This window comes from Stegostoma tigrinum, chromosome 3, assembly GCF_030684315.1.
Source record: "Stegostoma tigrinum isolate sSteTig4 chromosome 3, sSteTig4.hap1, whole genome shotgun sequence".
NCBI lineage: Eukaryota > Metazoa > Chordata > Chondrichthyes > Orectolobiformes > Stegostomatidae > Stegostoma > Stegostoma tigrinum.
Genome location: NC_081356.1, coordinates 84,184,625 through 84,209,404, shown reverse-complemented (window position 1 = coordinate 84,209,404; position 24,780 = coordinate 84,184,625). Strand labels below are relative to the sequence as shown.

At 39.1% G+C, this 24,780-nt stretch overlaps 1 protein-coding gene across 7 annotated transcripts in view; it reads left to right on the top strand.

Annotated features, from left to right (window-relative positions):
- Window positions 1–24,780, top strand: part of pam (peptidylglycine alpha-amidating monooxygenase) — a 212,053-nt gene that overhangs the window by 163,256 nt on the left and 24,017 nt on the right. For all 7 annotated transcript variants that reach the window (XM_048527249.2, XM_048527248.2, XM_048527247.2 and 4 more), the window contains 4 exons: window positions 6,464–6,593; window positions 14,217–14,333; window positions 17,401–17,473; window positions 22,465–22,669. In XM_048527249.2, the coding sequence (XP_048383206.2) occupies window positions 6,464–6,593; window positions 14,217–14,333; window positions 17,401–17,473; window positions 22,465–22,669 (525 nt within the window). The remainder of the gene's footprint in view (window positions 1–6,463; window positions 6,594–14,216; window positions 14,334–17,400; window positions 17,474–22,464; window positions 22,670–24,780) is intronic.

Genomic DNA, 24,780 nt, shown 5'->3' with positions numbered 1-24,780 from the left:
GAAATGATTGAATTAGTAAATATTGTCAGGTCAGAATTTTGGCTCTACTATTATAATTTAATTTGTATGAATGCTACTGTTTATGACAAATGACAAAATTTTACTAGCGCTGCTAGTGTCATAATGGGACATTTGATTAATGCTGCACAAAGTTTTAAATTTTAATTATTTAAAAAGGAGGTGGAAAATCACAGGAGACAACGATACAAAATCTGCACTGATTCCAGCTTAAAATTACTTTGAGTTATCAGTTGACAACTGAGGGTTTCTCTTCTAGTTTTATTGCACGTCAAAGATTACAATCTCAATTTCAATTGAAAGTCATTTCCCAAGATTCTTCTGATTCAAAGATGGACTATCTAATAGACATAACATTGAATATTCCAGGTTTGGTGTTAGCCATCATTTTCACTGTCCCATTTTTTTTATGGGCTCGTGTCTCTGGCCATCACTCTTGGAATATGTGTTGATCACCTTGAAAATGAAAGTGAAGGACAATAAGCACATTTTTCTAGGGATTTTCAAAGTTCTTTGTCTGTATTTCTGGAACTTCCCAACACCTTCATTGCCTGCATTCAGCCAGGCTGGATTTTAAGGCAACTAAGATATGTGCAGTGTGGCATGGGGATATGGCCACCATATTAAAGTTATCTGACTGTAGTTCTTTGGAACAGTACAAAAGGCCATAGATGGTTTATCTTGATGCTTGTGTTGGGACGTTGGCTCTGTTTCATTTTTGTATTTTGGTTTTGTCCTGGATAACTCTATTACATTTTCTAGTGGCGCCATGCATTTGAGAACTGTGTGGCTATGATTTCTAAATTGAGATGTTGATCATGATGCACCATATTAGCATATTTAAAGTAACGTCTATGGGCAAGCCTTGCAATCGTCGTATCCTCATTCTGTGAAGAAATGCATTTGTTTACCTAGGTAATCAGTTGAAAGTTTAGGACCATAGTTGTAGAAATCCAACTTGAGTGCTCTTTTTCAAGAAATGTCTGCACCTGGACTCTTCTGTGATATCCTATTGGTTTCGTCACAAATGCAATAACCAAAAGAAAATATTTGGCATATAACCTCTGTAACAGTTCCTGGTTCTCGTTCTAATGTATCTAAGGCAGAACTTGGGAGCAATCACTATCAGCAGAGGACAAGCATTGGAATAATAATGAGGCTAAATCTGACAATTCCAGTGGTTTATTTCATAGGGTTTTAGACTGTGAGAAATAGGAACGTGAGTGGGCTGTTCTTTTGGTTTTTATTTAAGAACATGAGTGGACCATTCAGCCCCCCGAGCCTGCTCCAACATGCAGTAGAATTATGTCTGATATGCTACTTCTCACCTCCACTTACCTGCCCTTTCCCAACAACCCATGATTACCTTACTATCAAGAATCTGTCCACATTTTTAAGAGAGACTTTCAGAAACAGATGCTTTGTTTGTAACATTTTAGAATTCCCCAGATTGCAGAAAGGTTCCTGTGGATTGGAAAAAGCAAATGTAACATATCTGTTCAGGAAAGACAAAGACTGAAAGTAGGAAACCGTAGGCTCGATAGCCTAATGTCTGTCATTGGGAAGACGCTAGACACCATTATTAAAGAGAAGGTAGCAGGACAGTCAGGAAGTAAAAATATAATCAGGATGAACATGAATTTGTGAAAGAGAGCTTGTGTTTCACAAATTAATGCCCTTTAAGGATGTAACAAGAGAGTGGGCAAAGAGAAATCAGTATATACTTTATTTGGATTGCCGAAAAGCATTTGAAAAGTACCACATAGAAGGTCACCAAACAAAATAAGAGCTTGTGGTGTTGGACGTGATCTGTTAAAATAGATGGATAACCGACTAACCAACAGGAAGCACAATCTAGAAAGTGGGTCATTTTCAGGAGGGTAAATTGTAACAAGTGGAATGCAACGGTAGTTAATGTTGGGGCCTATTTACAAGCTATGTCAATGACTTGGAGGAAGAAATCAGATATTTGGTTGCTATATTTGCTGTTGACACCAAGATAGCTAGAAAGAAAGTTAAGCAGAGGTAATGAGGCAGCAAAGGAATTTAGATATAGTTCGTGAGGAGGCACAATTTTAATTGATAGTTGCAGTGCGGTGTGGAAAAATAAGAGCTTGTCCACTTTTGCAGGAAGAATAACAAAACAATGTTAATTAAAAGGATACCACAGAATGTTACACTGCAGATGGAACTTGAAGCCCTTACACATGAAACTCAAAGGGTTATCATGGAACTATAATGAGCAGTTAGGAAGGTAAATGGTATGTTGCCTTTATTGCATGGGGGTTGAAGTTTATGTGTAGACATGGTTTGCTTTTGCAAGATGAGTCCACACTGATTACTGTGTATAGTGAGGTTGTTGACTTGCTCACTATGCTGGCTTGTTTTCATTCAGATATTTTATCACCATGCTAGGTAACATCAGCGAGCAAGTCAGCAACTTCACCCACAACCCAAGCTGCAAATCTTTGCTAAAACTTTATACTGTATACAGTTTTGGCCACCTTAATCCTGGAGGGACACATCGCATTGGAAGCAGTTCATTTAGGGTTTAGTCGGCAGGGAAATTGGTAAGCTGATGCCCTGGGGAACAAATAACATTCATTTTACACAAGTGCCAAGAAATGAGCAGGAACTGTATGCAGAAATGTGCATCTCCAATGAGAAAATCCAACCACTTCTCCCAATATTCAATGGCATTAATGCTGAATCCACAGTATCACTATCCTGGGGGTTGCTACTGACCAGAAACTGAATGAGACCACCAATACAAATATTGTGGCCGCAAGTTAGCTCAAAGACTGGGAGTTCTGTGGTGAGTAATTCTCCATTTGACTCCCACAAGCCTGTCTTTCATTTACAAGGCAAAGGTCAGGAGTGAGATAGAACATGGTCCACTTGCCTTACCAAGTGCATCTCCTACAACACTCAAAAGTCTTGATAATATCTTGAACAAAGCAACTTGCTTGATTAACAACAACTCCATTTACTACCTTAAAATTCATTCCCTCCACCGAGGTGCTGTGTACTGTATGCAAAGTAGATTTCAGTAACACAACAAGGCTCGTTTGTCTGCACCTTCCAAACCTGTGACCTCTATGATGTAAAAGGATAAGGATAGCATATGTGAGGGAATATCACCACCTGCAAGTTCCCTTCCATGGTACATACATCCTGACTTTGAATATGTTATGTTCCTTCAGAGTTACTGGGTCTAAATCCTGGAAGATCTTTCCAAACAGTATTGTGGGTGACTGCACTACATGGACACATTAGTTCAAAAAGGCAACACCACCAACTTTTCAAGTGCAGTTAAGAGTGAGCAGTAATTGCTGAATGATCTTCTCCTGATCCTACCTTTTCTGCTCTTGTACCATGCGTCTGACTGAGGTTATCTAGCACAACACAGATCGACCTGAACCTGAGCTTTTACTTATTTGTTTTGGTCCTCCCCTCTGCACTGGTCCATATTTAGTGAATAGATAAATTAATCATTTTCAACCAGATTTCAAAGATTTTGAATGCCAAATTAATATGACAGATATGATTCAAAAAGTTTTATGCAGACCATTGCTTATTGAATAATATCTTTGAGTTATTTTTGTTGGTATCAGCCAGTGGCTAGCACACACACAAACAAAAGACTTGGTAGCTATTACAGATGTTGGAGGGCAACTGAGACTGGGAACTCTGTATTCAAGAATATTCGAATTTCTGGAAAAATAGGCAAAAAGATAAAGGAAGTTCGGTAGCATTGTTAATAAAGGAAGTTGTCAGTGTGGTGGTGAAAAATGATATCGATGCGATAGATTATGAAGTGGAATCCATTTAGGTGGCAAGTAAGGAATGCCAAGGGAAAGGAGCCACGTGCTGGAATCGTCTAAAAGCCTTTGAAGAGCTGCTTGCATAACATCTATCATTGGGGAAAAATACTGGAGTCCATTATTGAGAAAGAAATAGGACATTTAGAAAAGCTTAATGCAATCAAAACAGGTTTTGTGAAAGGGAAGTCAGCTTAGTAACTTAGTTAGTGACTTGGAAGAGGAGCAGCGTGTAATGTGCCCAAATCTGTTGATGTTACAAAAATAGATGGGAGGACATGTTATGTTGAGGATATAAAGAATCTGTAAGAGATATAGTCGAGTTGAATGAGTGGGCAAAAAACTTGGCAAAAGGAGTTAATCTTAGGTAAGAGGTCAAGCACTTCTGTACAATTTAAATGAGTAACGTTCCAAAAACATGTAGCACAAAGGGATCTGGGTGTTCTTGTGACTGAAACATAAAGTTAACGTGCAAGTGTTGCAAATAAATAAGAAAGGAGCTGCAATTTTAGAATTAAAAATAGAACACTCAGGATACTAGGTGCGTCTGGCAGCATCTGGGAACAGAGGAGCAGAGTTAACATTTTGAGCCCAATGTGACTCCTTCAGAACTGACAATGAAATTTTGGCCTTTATTGTCGCAGTTGGAGTTTAAAAAAGGGATGACCTGTACAAAATGTTGGTGAGGCTGCACCTGGACTACTATGTACAGTTTTGTCCCCCGTATTTAAGGAAGGATATGCTGGCATTGAAGGCTGTTCAAAAGAGATTCAGCAGCCTGATTCCTACGATAAAGGAATTGGTTTGTCAAGAGCAGCTAAACAGGCAAGGGCTTATATTAGATCTTAAAAGAACAAGGGTGATCTTATTGAATCATGCATCTACCCTGTCATGCTCTGTCAGAATCATGTTGATAAAATGTTTCCACCATTCCAGTGAGGAAATCTCGAACTAGGGGAGGTAGACTAAGGGGACATTCATTTAAAATTGAAATGCAAAGGAATTTATTCGCTGAGGCTGGCAATGCATGGAATTTTAAACCCCAGAGAGTTGAAGAGACTAGATCACTGGATGTATTTAAAGAGGAGGTGGATTTTTTAAAAAAATTATCAAGGAATTGAGGATTATGAGGAGCGGGCACAAAACAAGAATTGAGGCCTGGGGTATGATTTTATAGCAGGGGATATAGTAAGGGGCTGAATGGTTTATAGCTACTCTTACTCCTATTAAACATGTGCTTTGGTGGTAATCTTTGAAATTTTCTGGTTAGTCACCTAATGAACTATGGTCACGGTTTTAAAATAAGGGGTTTCCCATTTAACACAAAGATGAGGAAACTTTTTTCATTCCCTATTAGAGTTGAGAGTCTTTAGAATTCTCTTCCTCACAAGGCAGTGGGTGCAGAATCTTTACGTGTCTTAAGGCAGAGGTAGTTAGATTCTGGATTACCAACAGGACAAAAGGTTATCAGGGTATGCAGGAATGTAGAGCTGAGGTTAAAGTCATTAGCTGTGATCTATTGAATGGCAGAGTTGAAGAACCGAGTGGCCCACTCTCGCTCCTTGTTTTTATGCTCGCATGCTCTGCTAAACTAGAATCACAACCATTAGAACAGTGCATGCACGCATACATTGGGATGGTGCAAATGGCTGGACAGGCATCACTGTTTCTTCTACAGTGGCACTGAAAAGCTCCTTTTGGTACTGAATGAAGTCCGCTTAGTTTTGCTCATGTGTAATGCGGTGCTTTGTTAATTTGTTGGTCCTGAAGAAATATGCTGGGGAACTTCATATTTGATGTAAATAACAGGGGACAGGTTAACAAACCAAAGCCTTCTATTAACCTCTCAATTAGGATCATTACATAGTCCAAATACAGAATACTGTTATAGATACAAAGCAAATATGAAATATGCCAAAAACAAAGGCTTAGTTGGATGGAATATGTCCAAGTTCTTTTAATAATTCTCAATCTTTTCTTTTCTTAACATGAAAACCTGATGCAGTCTACTTTGTAATAATGAGGACGAGCTTTTCTTTTGATGGGCAAATGGCAAGTTATAAAACATTGTTTTAGTAATTCTCTGAAAGTATCAAGGAAAGAAATGTTCAGTCTAAAACAGGAGCCTATAGACTTAGTCAATAATCTTCTCTGTTGACTATTATGTACTGTGTATATATTGTGCCTATTCACTCTGTTTCACCTGTCATAACTAAAATGAGTGGTAGCACTGCATTTGCTGGTCTTTTCAGGAGCTGTCCTAAAAGGTTATGTGATAAGTAGGAATGAATAATCCTTCTAAGTTAGTTGGGTGAGACATACTAAGTTGAGTGCATTCAGGTCCAAGTACCTAGCACGAATTGCTAAGTGTAAGTTCTGATCAAGTTTACAGGGTCATGTCTATTACATGGTGTCATCAGATTTGAATTGTGGGTGCCTGCCATTCCAGCAAGCAGTAAAACTAATCCTGGCATCTCCTTTCCTGTCAAAGACACAGCCTTTGCCAAATTTTGCAGACTCACTGGATTTTCAGATGTCTCACATTCACCTTAATTAATTTGTTTTCAAACAAATAAAGCTTCTAATGCTAGTTGCTAGTGGATATTTTTCTTTACATTTTGTAGTCTCTCACTTGGAAGAAGCAGTTGACTGGCCTGGAGAAAAACTAGAACTGGGCCAAGTTTCTGGAGTTGCCCTGGATTCCAAAAATAACCTAGTCATTTTTCACAGAGGAAACCATGTGTGGGATGAGAAGTAAGTAAGTTGACTGTGAACAGTTATTTTGTACTTTAATATCTTGTTGGCAGACAATTCTCTTAGCTGCTATATGAGTGATTTGAAAGTTGGGAATGTATTCACAAATGTCTTCTATTGCAGAGTGCTTGCAGTTTTAATTCAAACTTTTGTTTCGTAGAATCATTAACGGCGCAGAGGTGTATAAAATCATGAGGGGCACGGATAGGGTGAATAACCAAGGTCTTTTTCCTAGGGTGAGAGAATCCACAACTAGAGGGTATTAGTTTAAGGTGAGAACGGAAAGATTTGTAAAGGACCTGAGAGGTAACTTTTTCATGCAGAGAGTGGTGGATGTATTGAACGAGCTGTCAGAGGAGGTGGTGGAAGTGGGTACAATTACAACATTTAAAAGGCATCTGATATGTATATGAATCGGGAGGGTTTAGACGGTTATGTGCCAAATACTAGCAATTGGGACTAGATCAGATTGGGATGTCTGGCAGGCGTAGACATGTTCGACTGAGGTGTCTGTTTCTGTGCTGTATGACTGTATGAAGGTTAGAGAAACTCAACTGGCCTGGCTGTTTGAGAGAGCTAACAAATTCTTTTTGTAATTTGTTTTCGTTGGCATGTGGGTGTCGCTGGCTGGACTACTATTTATTGCCCATTCCCTAAGTGCCCTTGAGCAGACTGACCTGCTAGGTCAAGAGGGCAGCTAAACATTAACCAGATTGAAGTCTCATGTAAATCAGTTAACATGGCAGATTTCTTTCCCTAAGGGACATTACTCAGATTTTAGAACAATTAACAGTTGTTACATTAATTTTTAATTTCAGATTTTTTTTTATACAAATTTCATCATTTACAACAGTGAGATTTGAACTTATATCCTCACAAGAATTGCCTGGGTCTCTGGATTGCTAATCTAGTGACAATAGCATAACATCTCTCCAGTAGATTCAATCTACTGCACGTTTCTTGTAGTCTTGCAAATGTTACCTTTTCAAGTAAAAATCCAATTTCCATTAAGCTTTGAATATACTTTGAGCACCCTTTCTGGCATTGCATTTTAGCTTATAATCTAGTTACGGGGACTAAATAATGGCCTCAACCTCCCTATGGTTCTTCTGCCAATTTCTTTCTTTTCTTGTCAATGGGAACATTTTTTTTCTTTGTTTACTCTGTCCAGACTCACTTGTAATTTTGACCATCCATATTGAATTACTCTTAGATATCACTGTTGTAAGCAGGGCAATTGTAATTTCTTTGTCTGCTGTGTCTACATCATAAAGTTTATCAGTCTGTTCCATGTGTGGTTGTTGGTTAAACTTTTGAGGATTAGATTTTTATTGTTTGTGCTTTGTAGGAGAGACAAATGGTTGGCGCTAACATTTTTGGACTAGAAGTTCAAAACCATGAAACTATTGATTGTGATAAAGAACTGTCTAGTTTACTAATGTTCTTTAGGGAATGACATCTGCAGTCCTGTGAAATCTGTGAATCCAGGTCCACAGAAATGCGAAATGAACCAGAACTACTGCAGATGCTGTAAATCAGGAACAAAAACAAAGTTGCTGGAAAAGCTCATCGGGTCTGGCAGCATCTGTGAAGGACAAAGCAGAGCTTTGGGTCTGGTGACTTCTGTTCCTCAGACGGGTCATTGGACTGAAATGTTAACTTTGTTTTTCCCTTCACAGATGCTGCCAGACCTGCTGAGCTTTTCTGTAAACTTTGTTTTCGTTTCACAGAAATGTAGTTGACTTTTAACTATCCTTTGAAATGGTCCAACAAGGCACTCTGTTCAGGTGCATTTAGGAATGGGTAACAAAGACTGGTCTTGCCAACAAAGCCCACTTCTCATGAAATAATAAAATCAGAATCAAGTTCTTTATTTGGAGTGAAGTTATGAATGTGAGTATCATGAGCAAAAGAAACCTTTCTTTCAGAGGGGTAAAAACACAGAAAATGCAAGAGAAACTCAAGGTCTAGCAACATTCTGGAGTAAGAAACCAAGTTTATTGTTAATCCTGTTTCTCTTCCCACAGATTCTGTCTGATCTGCTGCGTTTCGCTAACATTTTTGGTGTTTGTTTTAGATGCCCAGCATTCACAGTATTTTCATTGTATTTCCATGAAACCTAAGGTTGCGGGTCATGTCGTGATAAAGCAAAGGCAAAGTTGTAAGGTAGCTCAATAGCCTATTTGCAAAAAGGTTAGGGTATGCAGATTTATATTTATACCAATAATTGATTTTCCCCAAGAAATAGGGTGAATATTAAATAGAATGTAATAGGAAATAAAATAGCTGAATTCTTAGTACCATTTGAGGTCACTCTTAAAGCCCCATTATTTGAAACATCGCTGTACAAGACAGAGTAAAAATTACATTTGCTAATTTATAGCAATATCCTTGTACTTAGATGCACAGGCAAGCAACCAGGATTGTTAGTTTTGGCACATAATTAATTTAATTTTTGAGAAATTGTGTCAGCCTTGGTTAAGTGGTAAAATGCAAATGCTTGCATCAAAAAATTGTAGATTCAAACCCTCCTCTAGAAGTTTGATGGCATTGTCCAGGCTTGTCCCTTATTGCAGTGCTGAGGGGTATGTGCATTGTTGGAGCTGTCATCTTTCAAATGGGATATTAATCGAAATTCCTCTGTTAGTGGATGCAAAATATCCTATGGCATGTTCTAAAAACTTTTTTCAGTTCTTGCATGTAGTTTATTACCAAATCAACAAGTAAAACAAATATGACAAAACAAAGACCTGTAGATACTGGAAATCTGAAACAAAAACAGAAATTGTTGGAGAAACTCAGCAAATCAGTGGAGAGAGAAACTGGGAAACTGTTTGAATCCAGTGACCCCTTCTTCAAAACTTATAGCATTTAGGAAAACATGGTATTTATCTTGATAGGGAGTTTGGGAAAAGAGTGAGCAGATAGGTGGAGATGTAACCACTGATGATCGTATGCCAGGGATAAAGAAAAGGTGATAATGGGGACTATGTAGCTTGTGAAAGTAGATTCGCTGTAGTGAAAGCAACCAATGTCATGACAGGACTTGGGTTGTTGGGGTGGCGAACAGACATAAAATGTGGTGTTCAGCCTCTAAAATTATTGAACTCAATATTGAGTCCTGAAGGTTGCAGGGTCCCCAAGTGGAAAATGAGATGCTGTTCTTCCATCTTGCACTGACCCATACTCGACCACTGCAGAAGGCCTAAGATAGAAATGTTAGCATAGGAACACCTACTAGCCATAGCATCCAAAGGATTATAAGCTGCCATTTCCACCACCTCCATTGCGATGCCACCACCAGCTAACTAATGGGAAAATAGACTTTAACTAACTTGCTGCAGATTTTTGAATTGATAACAGACAATGCCATAAAGGGAATAATGCTGTTGATGTGGTGTCCATCAGTTTTCAGAAGGAATTTAAAACAGTGCAACAGAACCAAAATTTAGAGCTTAGAGAAGTAAAAATGACAGTAGCAACGTGAGTATAAATTTGGCAGAGAGTAATGGAGAATAGATATATTTTGGGCTGGAGGAAGGTTTGTAATGGTGTTCATCAGTTATTAGGTTTGGGACCCTCACTTTTCCTGATATGTACATTCATGATCCAGACCTTGGTGGTCAGGGTGGAGGATCATTTTTTAAATGTATATGTAGTACAAAATTTGGAAGCTTGGTAAACTGTGAGAATGACAATGTTGAACTTCATAACAACATAGACAAATTGGTGGAGTGGGCAGATGGGTGGCAGATGAGGTTCAGTGCAGAAAAGTGTGAAGTGACACATTTTGGTCAGAAGAATATAGACAGACCAAGAGGGGTACAATTCTAAAATGAGTGCATGTCATGGAACGATTGATCCAGGAACCTGGGTGTACATGTGCACAGATTATTGAAAGTGGCAGGACAGATGGAAACAGCAATTAATTAAGCAGACAGTATTGTGGGTTTTGTTAGTAGGGGCCTAGAGTACAAGAGTAAAGACGTTAATATGTATAAGACACTTGTTCAACATCATTTCTAGGTGCCAAGGGTGCCACACTGATGAATGAATGAGAGAGTGTAGAAGATGTTTAAGGAATGGTTCCTGGGATAGGAAAGGTTAGTTATCAGGATTATTATCATGATAACCAACCTTTCCTATCCCCAGAACCATTCTTGTTATGAGAACTTATAAGCTAGGACTGTTCTGTTTGGGTAGATGAAGGCTTAGAGAAGATATGATTAAAGTTTTCAAAATTCTATTGGTGGGATGGCAGAGAGACTCAATACAACGTGAGAAATTGTTTCTGCTTGTAAAAGAATCAAGAATGAGAGGCACAGATTTAAAGCGATTACAATGGAAGCAAATGTGAAGTGAGAAAATTCCTTTAAACAGGACAAGTTGTTTGGGACTGGAATACACTGCCTGAAAGTGTGGTGAAGGCAGGTTCAATTGAGGCATTCAAGAGGACATTGATTATTTTAATGGTATCATCTGTTGTGCAAGGATTTATGGACAAGGCAGACAAATGGTTCTAAGTCATGATGCTCGTTTAGAGACCCAGTGCAGACACAATGGGCCAGATTGCCACCAGCTCTGTTGTACTACTTCTGTAATTTTGTAGAGCAGATTTTCTGGTCATTTATTCTGTTACTACTTAGGGAACTTGCTGTTTTCAAATTGGTTGCTGTACCTCCAACATGAAGGTGTGAATATGTTTCAAGTGTATTTCATTGGTTGTAAAGTACTTTTGGATGGCCTAGCAATGTGAAAGACATGTAGGAACGGCCCTTGAGCCACACGATGCAGGAGCAGGATTAAACGTACGCCCCACCCTAAATATTATTATCAGATATGTTTTCTTTTCTTTGATATGTGAATAATAACTTCTGAAGTGAAACTCAGCTGTTACATTAATGTATCATTAAATTATTTATGATTATTTCATCCTGAGCAACAGTATTCCTGCCAGGAAGTTAGAATATTGGCTTAGGAACTTTTACCTGTTTGGGAAAGCGATCGCATGGTACATTTAAACTGTTTGGTAGGTACCTATTAATTGAGTATGGTCAAATATGGTTAGCAGATTAGGAGGCAGATACTGGAAAGGTGCTGAAGTCACAGGGTTGTAGCCATGGTGACTTCAACTTTCCGAATATTGATTGGAAACTTTTTAGTTGTAATAGTTTAGATGGAGCAGATTCTATCCAGTGCGTTCAGGAAGGATTCTTGACACAGTACGTAGATAGACTGACACGAGGAGAGGCCACTTTGGATTTGGTGCTTGGCAATGAACCGGGCCAAGTGTTAGACCTGTTGGTAGGACAGCATTTTGGCAGTAGCAATCATAATGCTGTTACTTTTACAATAGTCATGGAAAAGGATAGGAACACACAGCAGAGTTAGATGCATAATTGGGGAAAGGGTAATTACAATTCTGCTAGACAAGAACTGGTTAACATAAAATGGGAACAGATGCTGTCTGGAAAGAGCACTATCGAAATGTGGAGATTGTTTAAGGAATGCATACTGTGTGCTCAATACGTTTGTCCCTAGCAGACAGGGAAGATACGGTCGAGTGAGGGAGCCTTGGTTCTCAAGAGAGGTTGAACGACTGCTTAAGAGGAAGAAGGATGCTTATATAAGGTTTAGAAAACAAGGAACAGAAAAGGGTCTAGAGGGATACAAGTTAGCCAGGAAGGAACTGAAGAAAGGGCTTAGGAGTGCTATAAGGGGGCATGAGAAAACCTTGGCACACAGGATCAAGGAAAACTGCAAGTCTTTATACATGTACGTGAGGAATAAAAGAATGATCAGAGAATGGGTAGGACTGATCAAGGATTGTAAAGGGAATTTGTGCATGGAGTCTAAAGAGATAGGAGAGGTCCTTAATGAATACTTTTCTTCGGTATTCACAATTGAGAGGGACCTAGTTGTGGAGGAGGATAGTGTGAAACAGGCTAGAGGGCTAGAGGATGTCGATGTTAGTAAGGAAGTTGTACCAGGAATTTTGAGGAACTTGAAGATAGATAAGTCCCCCGGGGTGATGGGATTTATCCAAGGATTCTATGGGAAGCACGGGAAGAGATCACAGGGCCTTTGGTGATAATCTTTTCGTCCTCACTGTCCATTGGTATCGTGTCGGAAGATTGGAGAGAGGCAAACGTCATTCCGTTGTTCAAAAAAGAGAATAGGGATAACCTCAGAAATTACAGGCCAGTTAGTCTTACGTCAGTGGTGGACAAATTATTGGAAAGTGCTCTGAGAGTTAGGATTTATGATCACTTGTGCTAGGCACAATTTGACTCATGATAGTCAGCATGGATTTGTGAGGGGTAGATCATGCTTCACAAACCTTATTGAATTCTTTGAAGAGGTGACCAAACATGTGGATGAAGGCAGAACAGTGGATGTAGTATAAATGGATTTAAGTAAGGCGTTTGATAAGGTTCCCCATGGTAGGCTGATGCAGAAAATAAGGAGGCATGGCATAGGGGAAAATGTGGCAGATTGGATTCAGAATTGGCTGACCCTTCGAAGACAAAGGGTCGTAGTGGACGTAAAATATTCAACATGGTGCTCAGTTACGAGTGGTGTACCACAGGGATCTGTCCTGGGTCCTCCTATTTGTGATTTTTGTAAATGATTTGGATGAAGGGGTGGAAAGGTAAAATAGTAAGTTCGCAGATGATACGAAGGTGGGTCGAGTTGTCGATAGTGCGGAGGGCTGTTCTAGGCTACAAAGGAACATTGATAGGATGCAGAGCTGAGCTGAGAAGTGGCAGGTGGAGTTTAGCCCTGGAAAATGTGTGGTGATTCATTTTGGAAGGACAAATTTGAAAGTAGAACACAGGGTTAACAGAAAGATTCTTGGCAGTATGGAGGAGCAGAAGGATCTTGGGATTCATGTCCACAGTTTCCTGAAAGCTGCCACCCAGGTGGATGGAATTGTTAAGAAGGCATATAGTGTGTAGCTTTCATTAATAGAGGGATTGAGTTCAAGAGCCGGGAAGTTATGCTCCAGCAATACAAAAGCCTGGTTTGGCCACATCTGGAGTATTGTGTCCAGTTCTGGTCGCCTCATTACAGGAAAGGTGTGGAAGTGTTGGAAAAGGTGCAGAGGAGATTACCATGATGTTACCTGGAATGGAGGGAAGGTCTTACGCGGAAAGGTTGAGAGCGCTAGGACTTTTCTCTTTAGAATGACGATGAATGAGAGGTGACTTGATAGAGGTGTACAAAATGATCAGAGGTATAGATACCGTGGACAGCAAGAGACTTTTTCCCAGGGTGGAGGTAGCCATTACGAGGGGCCATAGTTTTTAAGTGATTGGAGGTAGATACAGGGGAGATGTCAGAGGTAGGTTCTTTACTCAGAGTGTGGTAGGGGCATGGAATGCATTGCCAGAGAGGGTAGTGGAGTCGGCCTCATCAACGGCATTTAAGCAGCTATTAGATAGGCATACAGATGATAGTATAAGGTAGGGGTGGAGGTTAGATAGACCTTAGGTTTAGGTAAAAGTTTAGCACAACATCATGGGTCGAAGGACCTGTACAGTGCTGTACTGTTCTATGTTCTAAATGTGGATGTTACATTTTACTAGCGGTAATAATTTATTTATGTTTTTGTTCACTTAGTTCTTTTGACCAGAAACACATTTATCAGGCCCAAGGTATTGGACCAATTCAGTACAACACTATCCTCACTTTGGATCCAGTCTCTATGAAAGTGCTAAATGCTGTGGGAGCAAATGTGTAAGTGCAAACGATTTTCTCAAACTTTTTTTTTTGTTTCACTTGCAGTATTTGACTTATAAAACTCAGTTGTTAGTCCATAATATTTGTCATTATAATCAGCTGAAGATAACATTTTGTAGCCACTTCTCAAATGCCACAGGTTAAAATTTGTAGCATTTTACCTTCTAAACGTGCTTTTTACAAAGCCTTAAATTGACTTGATATTTTAGTTAGATTATTACCTGTAATCTGTTCATTGATTAGAATATTGAAATATATTTCCAACTAGATAAATGTGCTAAACTATTGTAACAGAAGGACGTCAATTATCTCCGCACATATCCTTCAAAGAAGGAAGCCAGTGGCAGGTTCCAGTATTTCTCTACAAATTTAATATTTCTACAACATTCTCATGGGTTAATCTGGGTTCAAGTTTGTTGCTGGAAATTGAAACAAATGTGTAGGAGTTTGATTTAAATTTAAACTCCTCAAAAAGTAGGACTGTAACAGGGTAGCATTTGATACAGCCATTGAATTTGTCTCTAGTAAGGGTTTATATAGGTCTTCAAAGAAATACGTAGACAATCTGAAACTACAATATTGGGCAGACAGTTTCCTAGATCCCAATACAATGAAAACTGTATGAATTGTTAGAAATTTTGGGACTCTGAAGGATGGGGAACATTATTATCATTTTTTTGAAGAATATCACGGATGCCTATTACATGTTTTCTTGGTGATGGAGGGAATGTACTACCTACTCACCCTTCCCCTCTGCCAGACCTAGGCTACTGTGGTAACCTTTCCATCAACTTTCATATGGGGAGACACTGCCAGTGACATGAAATCCAAGATCAGCAGGAACCTCTCCCGATCCTGGGAAGTTCACAGATGCAGCAATCAAGAACCTTGAATTCTTGTATCATTGATTCTCAGATTTTTATAACTATATGTTTTTAGCAAAAATTAAGTGATGAGGACTTTGTTTTTCTTAATCAACAACAAGAAATTGGATTTTCAGTGAAGCTCTGTTGATGTTGTCATGCGGTATTGGTGTTTATGTGCAAGATCTTTCTTATTTTTAATCATGTTTAATTTTAGCTGTTGGCAATTCAAAATTGCATTTATCCGACAATCTGGAAAATTGCCCAGGTATGTCCTGCACATATAAAACGGGACAAATCAAACATGGCCAATTACTGCCCCATCAGTCTACTCTCAATTATTTCATAGTTGACAGGTTGCTCATACTTACAACTCTGAAAAGACATAGCTCCTGGCATCTAACCTAGCTGTTTGTTAATGTAGCTTATACTCATGCCCTGATCTTCCCAAAGTTACCTTTTTCAAGAAATTATCCAAATGGATTCAATCAAATCCTTTCAGCCAAATCTCAGCAATAAACTATCTAACAAATTTACAGACGTCTCTACTGTAAGAAAAGTAGATTAAAATGTAGCCAAGACAAAAAGTATTAATGTCTGTTCTACAGTTAAGATGCCATGAGATTTGACAGTCCTCAGCCCAGGCTAATAACATAAAATTGATTACAGCCTGGTATTGGATGAGCTAGCCATTATAAATCAAAATGTTCGTTAGGTGATGCAATCAAATTGGATTGAAACAACAATGTAGCAGGATAGAAGATTTGTACACAAGATTTGGAATGTCTGCTGGATGCTCAGAATGTAAAAATATTCTATTTTCCTAGTATGGCATTATTTGCTTTGAGTTATGAAACACTAAATTCACACAAATTCAAAAGATTTGCTGCTGACTTAGATAAATCCAGAGTTCTAGCTCTCCATTAGGATGCAGCATCTCATACAGTAAACACATCCATGTGGCACCAAGTGAGGACAAGTTCAGGCTAATTGGTGATTACTCATTTTCTCAAAGCCTATCAACAATGACTGACTAAGCTCAAAATAGAAGGTAACAGGGGCGCTGAGACTTGTACATTATGGTACTTTGACATCCTTTTTTAAACAGGAGGAATATGGAAACAATTTTTTTTGTAAACTTCAGGAATACAAAGTACATTCTTTATGAAATCTACTTCGAACTGAATTGCATGAAAAAACAAGTTTCACTTTGTTATTAATTGATGAAAGCACACTGGCATTTTTGGCTTGTATTAGTGCGTTTCAAACTTCCTTCAAAATATTTTTTCTAGAGACTTGATACAAGAACATGTTAATTCACTGCAAGGTGATCTTATAGAATTTCAAATGTGATAGGGAAATAACCTTCAATGGAAGATACTAGTCAATAGCAAAAATGCTATGTCATGTGCATTATCAACAAAAAGAATTCATTAACAGATAGCTTTAAGTTCTGTAATGAAATTCTCAAGCAGCAGGGCGACACCTGGTGTTCATCTTTTTTCAAGATGGGCGTTCGTGGGATTCTGCATTCAGCAGGTAACTGAGAGGGTTCTTGCATTTTTGAGGAAGAAAGTTTGGTATTGTTAAAAGGATATAGTTAACAGAGATAACAGAGTTATAGTTTACTAAACATTTGATTATCCAGTTTTGGACTGTGTGAGTTGTGTGTAAGAACTTGCGGTGAGAGATATAAATAAGATTGAAGCAATCCAAAGATTTGCTGCATGACTTTGCACAGATGAGTATGGGAAATACGTTGGTATCACACCCTTGATCAAAAATTTGGAATGGGACTCCTCAAATGAGGAAGAAAAATAGATCTATAAAATGTGGAATGAACAGAAGGAACTGACAGAAGCGAGTACCCGGTTACCTGTCTAGCAAGACCAATTGATTCCAACACACTGAATCAACAATATTTCTTTGCAGAAGCAATCTCAAAATGGACCAAGCTGCTTCAAGACTCATCATTAGACTATTTCTTATTTATAGCTTTTCATTAGCAGATTTTTCCTCTTGGGTTTAGCTAGTGCGAGAGAACATGAATGTTGAGCAAATATGCATTTAAATCTGTGATGTTAGCACAGAGAAAGCAAAGGCAGGTAAAGCTTACATTAACAGATGCTTTAAATATATTTGTTGCTCAAAATAATTTGAGCATGAAACTTGTGCCTGACCTTTTGTTCTTGACATTGCAGTTTCTATCTGCCTCATGGTATTAGCACAGATAAAGATGACAACTTCTGGGTAACTGATGTGGCACTTCATCAGGTAGGAATCCAACTTTTGCTATTTCAGTTTTCATCTGAATCTTTTTGAAGAAGTGCAATTGAATGATTTGATATAGTATCACAGACCTCTTAAGTGTCAATACATCACAATTAGCTTCAGCAGGGCCTGGCTGTACATGAGCCATTATATTGCGATGCAGTGCCCTTCAGAAAGGATGTCGTAAGTGGGGAGATGTCCTGGATGCAGAGAAAATGGGAAATGGAAGCAATTTTCTGAGGATGCGGATCAGAAGATTGACTGGGAAGGACATTCAGAATATGGAAACAATTTTTTTTGTAAACTTCAGGAGTACAAAGTGCATTCTTTATGACATCCACTTCCAACTGACTTTCATGAAAAAAAAACAAGTTTTACTTCACTGAGAGCACTTTGTTATTAATTGATGAAAGCACAGTGGCATTTTTGGCTTGTATTAGTGCGTTTCAAACTTCCTTCAAAATATATTTTCTGGAGACTTGATCCAAGAACATGTTAATTCACTGCAAGGTGATCTTATAGAATTTCAAATGTGATAGGGAAATAACCTTCAATGGAAGATACTAGTCAATAGCAAAAATGCTATGTCATGTGCATTATCAACAAAAAGAATTCAGTAACAGATAGCTTTAAGTTCTGTAATGAAGTTCTCAAGCAGCAGGGCGACACCTGGTGTTCATCTTTTTTCAAGATAGGCTTTCATGGGATTCTGCATTCAGCAAGTAACAGAGTTAAGCACAGTGAGTTTTGAGAAGATTTGTAGCTCAGGTTGAGGTTCTGGATGTAAGTTTGCTCGTTGAGCTGGAAGGTTCGTTTTCAGACGTTTCGTCACCATTCTAGGTAACATCATCAGTGAGCCTCCGGTGAAGTGCTGGTGTTATGTCCCGCTTTCTATTTATTCCTTAAGGAAACCTAAACACACAAATAGAAAGCGGGACATAACACCAGCGCTTCACCGGAGGCTCACTGATGATGTTACCTAGAATGGTGACGAAACGTCTGAAAACGAACCTTCCAGCTCAGCGAGCAAACTTACATCCAGAGTTAAGCACAATCAAATTCAGAAGGTTGTAGAGAACCTGATGGAAACCTGCTCCTAGATGAATGAGTTGGATCTGAACTAGTTTTCATTGTTTTACTTTCAAGCAGTCCCTGGCTAGTTGACAGTTCATATGGACTTAGGAATTTCTACACTCAAATTTTTTTGACAAGTTTTTATTTATACATATCATTGTATTGCACAATATTTTCAGTAGGTCCCAACTTAAAGTATCTGCACTTTACTGGTTTTCCTTTTGAACTGGGTCAGAAACAGCAGTCAGTGAGACAGGGCAGTAACATTGATTGGCAGAGATAGCAAGAACTGCAGATGCTGGAGTCAGAGTTGGTACGTTGTGGAGCTGGAGGAACACAGCAGGTCAGGCAGCATCAGGAGGAGCAGGAGAATCGACATTTCGGACCTAGAACCTTCATCAAATATAATTAACAGTCACATGGAAAGTCAGGGTCTGGAAGAGACAGCACAGATTTTTTAAAAGAAAACCACTTTTAATTGTCTTGCTGTACTTTTTTGAGAATTGATGACGGTAATATTGTTGATGTGGTGTATATGGACTTCTAAAAGGCATTTGACTCAATGTCACATGACAAACTTTTGAGAAAATTTCTTGCTTATGGAAGATGAACAGAATACTTGCTTTTTTCAGGTAAGGCATAATTATAAGAGTAGGGAGGTCATATTGAAGCTGTACAAAACTTTTTGGTTAGGCCACAGTTGGAGGAGTGTGTGCAGTTCTGGTCAAGGTATTGTATGAATGATGTAACTGCACTGGATTGAGTGCGGAGGAGATTCACCAGGATGTGGCCTGGGAAGGAGCATTCCAGCTACGAAGAGGAGCTAGAATTTCAGAGCAGAGAAAGTTGACGGGGATCTCGTAAAGGATCCTATCATTATGGGTGGCATAGACAGGATGGGTAGGAAACAGTTGTTACCCTTAGATGAAAGCTCTGGAATGTTCCGCCGGGTGAGGTTATCCACTTCAACAGCCTTTAGAAAATACTTGGATGAGCACTTGAAGTGCCATAACATTCAAGACTATGGACCTACTCCTGAAAAGTGGGACTAATGCAAATTACTATATTTTTGATAGTAAAGACACAATAGGCCAAAGGGTCTAAACTTTCCTGTATGATTCTCTGAAAGAGACAGCCTAGGTACACAATTCGCGGAGGATAGGAAACAGAGAATAGATATTTTTCAGGCTGCAGCAAGAACTGAAATTGAATTCCGGGAGGGTCGATTATCAGACCGTTGTTGTTTCTTCCCAATGTATGTCAATGATCCAGATCTCAATGAGCAGGTACAGTCTCAGAGTTTGTAGATGATACAGACCTTGGAAGCTTTGTAAACTGTGAGGAGGATTGTGTAAAACTACAAAAGGATTTTGTAAAGTTAGTGAAATGGGCAGATAGGTGGCCAATGGAGAATGCATCTAAATGAAGACCTTTTGGTGGAAAGAACACGGGGATATCATACAAAATAAAGGACCCTACCCTAAAAGTTGTGCAGCAGTAGAGACATCTGGACATATATGTGCATCAGGCGCTAATTTTGGCAGGATGGGTAGATCAAGCAGTTAATAAAGCAAACAGTATCCCAGACTTTATTAATGGGGTCATGCAGTAAAAGAGCAGGGAGCTTATGCTGAAATTTAAAAGACTCCTGTTAGATCTTAGTTGGAGTTTTGTGCATAGTTCTGCGCACGTCATTAAAGGAAGAATGTGACTACATCGGAGACATTGCAGGAGAGGTTTATGAGAATAGTTCTGGGGTAAGAAACCTTAGTCACAAAGATAGCTTGAAGTAGTTTGGGAGAATAGATTTGATGCATGTTTTCAAAATCGTGAGGGGACTGGGCAAAGCAGATAGGAAGAAAGTGTTAAAAAGATTAAGAATAAGAAGCTACAACTGTGGGATAATTTACAAATGACACAAAGGCATCATGAGAACGTGTTTTTGTACAGCAAATAATTCAAATCCAGAATACAGTGCCTGAAAAGCTGATGAAAGCAGATTCAATTGAGGCAGTCAAGAGTGTATTAGATGATTACTTGAGGTTGTTGACTTGCTCGCTGAACTGGCTTGCTTTCGTTCAGATGTCTTGCCACCATGCTGTGTAATTTCAGCGGAGCCTCTGATGAAGCGATGTTGTTCTACTCCGCTTGGAATTTGTACTGTCCAATCTGTTATGGTGAGTACTGTCATTTCCAGTTTTGTTCTGTATGAGTTTGTATATGAGATCCAATTCGATGTTGATTGCATTATGGGCTGAGAACCATGCCGCTAGGAATTCCCGTGCATGTCTATGTTTGGCTTGGGCTACTATGGTTACTTTGTCCCAGTTAAACTGACGGCCTTCATTGTCCCAGTGTACTGACATTACGGAAAGTTCATTGTGTTGTTTTGCTGTTAGCTGATGTTCATGTGTCCTGATGGCTAGTTTCCTTCCTTCCTTCCTGCTTGTGGCAGTTGTTGCATGGTATTTGGTAAACTTCATCCGTTCTGAATGTTGTGGGAATGGAGTCTTTAATCCTTGTGAGTATTTGTCGTAGAGTGGCTGTGGGCTTGTGTAGTACCATGATTCCTAGATGTCATCGGAGTCTCGTCAGTTTTGATATGTTCTTGGTGTAAGGTGGTGTGACTGGTGTGTTAGGGTGTACTGTGTCTCCTGTTGTCTGTTTATTAAGCACGTGTGGATGAAGTTGTGGGGATATCAGTTCATAGAGAAGATATTGTAGAGTTGCTCTTCCTCTTTCCTGCGTAGTTCTGGCGTGTTGCAATGAGTGGTGGCCCTTTTAAATAGTGTCCTAACACACAAACAAAGCTGCATTAGGACACCATTTAACAGGGCCACCACTCCCTGCAACATGCCAGAACTACACAGGAAAGAGGAAGAGCAACTCTACAAAATCTTCGCTATGAAATGATATCCCCGCAACTTCATCCACAGGTTTGTACTCAATAGGCAACAGCAAGAGGACACTGTATGCCCTAACACACAGGCCACACTCCCCCACACCAAAAACATATCGGAACTGACAACAAGACTCCTAAGATCACTAGGAATCAAGGTGGCACACAAACCCTCAGCCACTCTACGACAAACACTCACAAGGATTAAAGACCCCATTCCCACAACATGCAGAAACACGTGGTTTACAAAATAACATGCAACAACTGCCGAAAGCATTATACTGGACAGACAGGAAGAAAACTAGCCAGGAGAACACATGAACATCAGCTAACAGCAAAACGCCACAACAAACTTTCCTTAATATCGGTACACTCAGACACTGAAGGCCATCAGTTTAACTGGGACAAGGTAACCGTAGTAGCCCAAGCCAAACGTGAGCACGCACAGGAATTCCTAGAGGCATGTTTCTCAACCCATAATGCCATCAACAAACATATAGAAATGGACAATATACAGAAATATACAAATCCATACAGAACAAAACCAGAAATGACACTACTCACCATAACAGACCAGACGGTCTAAATTCCAAGTGGTGTAGAATAACATCGCTTCATCGGAGGCTCCATTGATGTTACCTAGTGTGGTAATGAGACGTCTGAATGAAAACAAGCCAGCTCGGCGAGCAAGTCTTCAACCTCACCCTCGACCTGAGCTACAATTCTTCGCTAAAACGATAAACATGATTACTTAAGTAATGACAATACTCATGGTTATGGGGAAAAATGCAACAGATGATGCTAATTCATAGTACTTATTCAGAGAGCCAGTGCAAGCACAAGGGACTGAACAGCCTCCTTCTGCACTGCAACTATTTTGTTGCCTCATGAAAAAATAAAAAGTGTGTTTCATTTTATAACTGTGATTGGGCATCATACCTCCAACAAATTAATATGTTCTATTAAATGATGACATTTAACATTGCGATAATGTTTTTTCTTTCTGTATTCCATGAAATAGATTTTCAAGCTAGGACCTAAAGGTGACTATTTATTAGTTCTTGGAGAAGCCTTTCAGCCAGGAAGTGACAGCAATCATTTCTGTCAGCCCACTGATGTGGTAGTAGATCCAACTCGTGGCAATTTTTATGTATCTGATGGCTACTGCAACAGCAGGATTATTCAATTTTCTCCAGAAGGAGAGTTTGTTATGCAGTGGGGAGAAGGTAAGGTGCTCACAAAGTGAATTTACAAAGCATTTAATTTTGTAAGCAAAAAATTACTTCTGAAAAATCTCCAAAATACAAAAAAGGCAATTTTACCAGAAGCTGATGTTGTTGAATCAAAACGGCAATGCGGCAAGTCGCATTGCTCACTGTGTGAGAGATCGGAGGATGGACAGTACAATAATGATGGATTTCCTTCCTGGAAAGATGATATTGAATCTGTTGGGATTTTAAAACATTCCAACGTTAAATGAACAATATTAAATTACCAAGCTTATTACATAGTACAACTGGATTTATTACGTTGGAATTTGAACTGGCCTTCACCGTTATTTTTTTAAAAATCATTCAGGGGATTTGGGAGTTGCTACCTAGGTCTACAATTATTGCCCCTCCCTAATTGGCCATACAGTAGGTAGAATTCAGCCATGTTGCTGTCCCTTCTTTGGAGTCGACCCTTGCAGTCACATGTCAGCCAGACCAGTAAGGGTGGCAGATTTCCTTCCCTAAAGGATGCTAGCGTACCAAATGGGTTTTTAATGAGAATCAGCAAAGGCTACATGCTGCAATTAGACTAGATTTTAATTCCAGATTTTTATTGAATTCAATTTCACCATCTGCCATGTTGGGATTCAAACCCATGACCCCAGAACATTAGCATTAAAGCCCAGTGGTATCACCACCATCTAAGTGCATTGCCCTAGTGGTAGTGGTACATTCCTTCCTGGATCTTTCAGTCAGCACTTCTTGCATAGCTCTTGAGCTGTGCATAATTATAATACACTGCTCCTGAATATTCCCATCTTTATCCCAATGATTAAAAATATGAATAAAGGTCACTAGATGGTGATATGACTGCAATAATTTAGTATCTTCTATAAAAATAAGCTTCACAATACTTTCAGAAGAGTCATGAAGGGACACTGTTGACTTAACATTTAATCAGGGCAACAAACAAAGTTACAGTGGTGGAGAGGGAAAGCAACAGTGTTTTAAATTAAACAGAAAATTAAGTGGAAGAAGTCCATAGAACTCCTAACAGTAGCTGTACTATAGGACGAGGAATAAATCAGTAGATAATGAGGGTATGTAAAACAGATGGAGCATTAATCATGGGTGACTTCATTCTTGTAGGTTGGAAAAAATCAAATTGGCAGAGATGGCCACAAAGAGGAGTTCATACATATATTTGAACAGTTTCCTTGAACAATCTTTTGAATCTGGAAATACTTAATGAGGCGCGTTTATTAAATGATCTTTGAGTAAAAGATCCCTTGTAAAACTGTGTCCGTAATACTGCAAATTGACATTCACTTTGCCATTGAGAAACTTGAATTGGCAACAAATGTGTTAAACTTAAATAAGGGTATTTACAAAGGAGTGAGGGTGGAGTTAGCTCAAGAGGACTAGGAAAGGAGTTTTAACAAAATGACAGTCGACAAACAATGGCAGACTTAAAGAAAATAGTTCATGACTCAACAAAAAGATATCCCAGCATTGAAGAAGGATTCTGGAAAGGGGATAATCCAACCTTGGCTAACAAAGGAAAGGAAGCAAGAGACTAAAGTGGGCATTGGCCCCTAAGAGAATATGATTGGGGAAATAATATTGGGGAACCAGGAGATGGCAGAGGAGTTGAATAAACATTTTGCATCAGTTGAATGAACATTTTGCATCAGTCTTCATAGAAAGAATATGCTAATAGCATTTCAAAAATACTAAATAATCAAGGGAAGGAAATAAGTATATCATTAGTTTCTCAAGTACTTTTTCTTTAATGAAGCTAAAGACTGAAAGGTCCATTGTGGGGTAATTTAGCACAATTCTTTTAACCTGCACATCTTTGGACCAGTGGAGGAAATTGGAGCACGGGGAGGAAATCCACACAGATACTGGGAGAATATGCATACTCCACAAAGACAGTCATCCAAGGCTGGAATCAAATCCTGGACCCTGGCACTAAGAGGCAACAATACTAACTACTGAGCCACTGTGCCGCCTGGAAAAGGCAAATGGAATGTTGGCCTTTATTTCAAAAGGAATTGAGTATAAAAAGGGGGAAGCCTTGCTAAAACTATGCAAAGTCCAAGTTAGAATAAACCTCAGACATT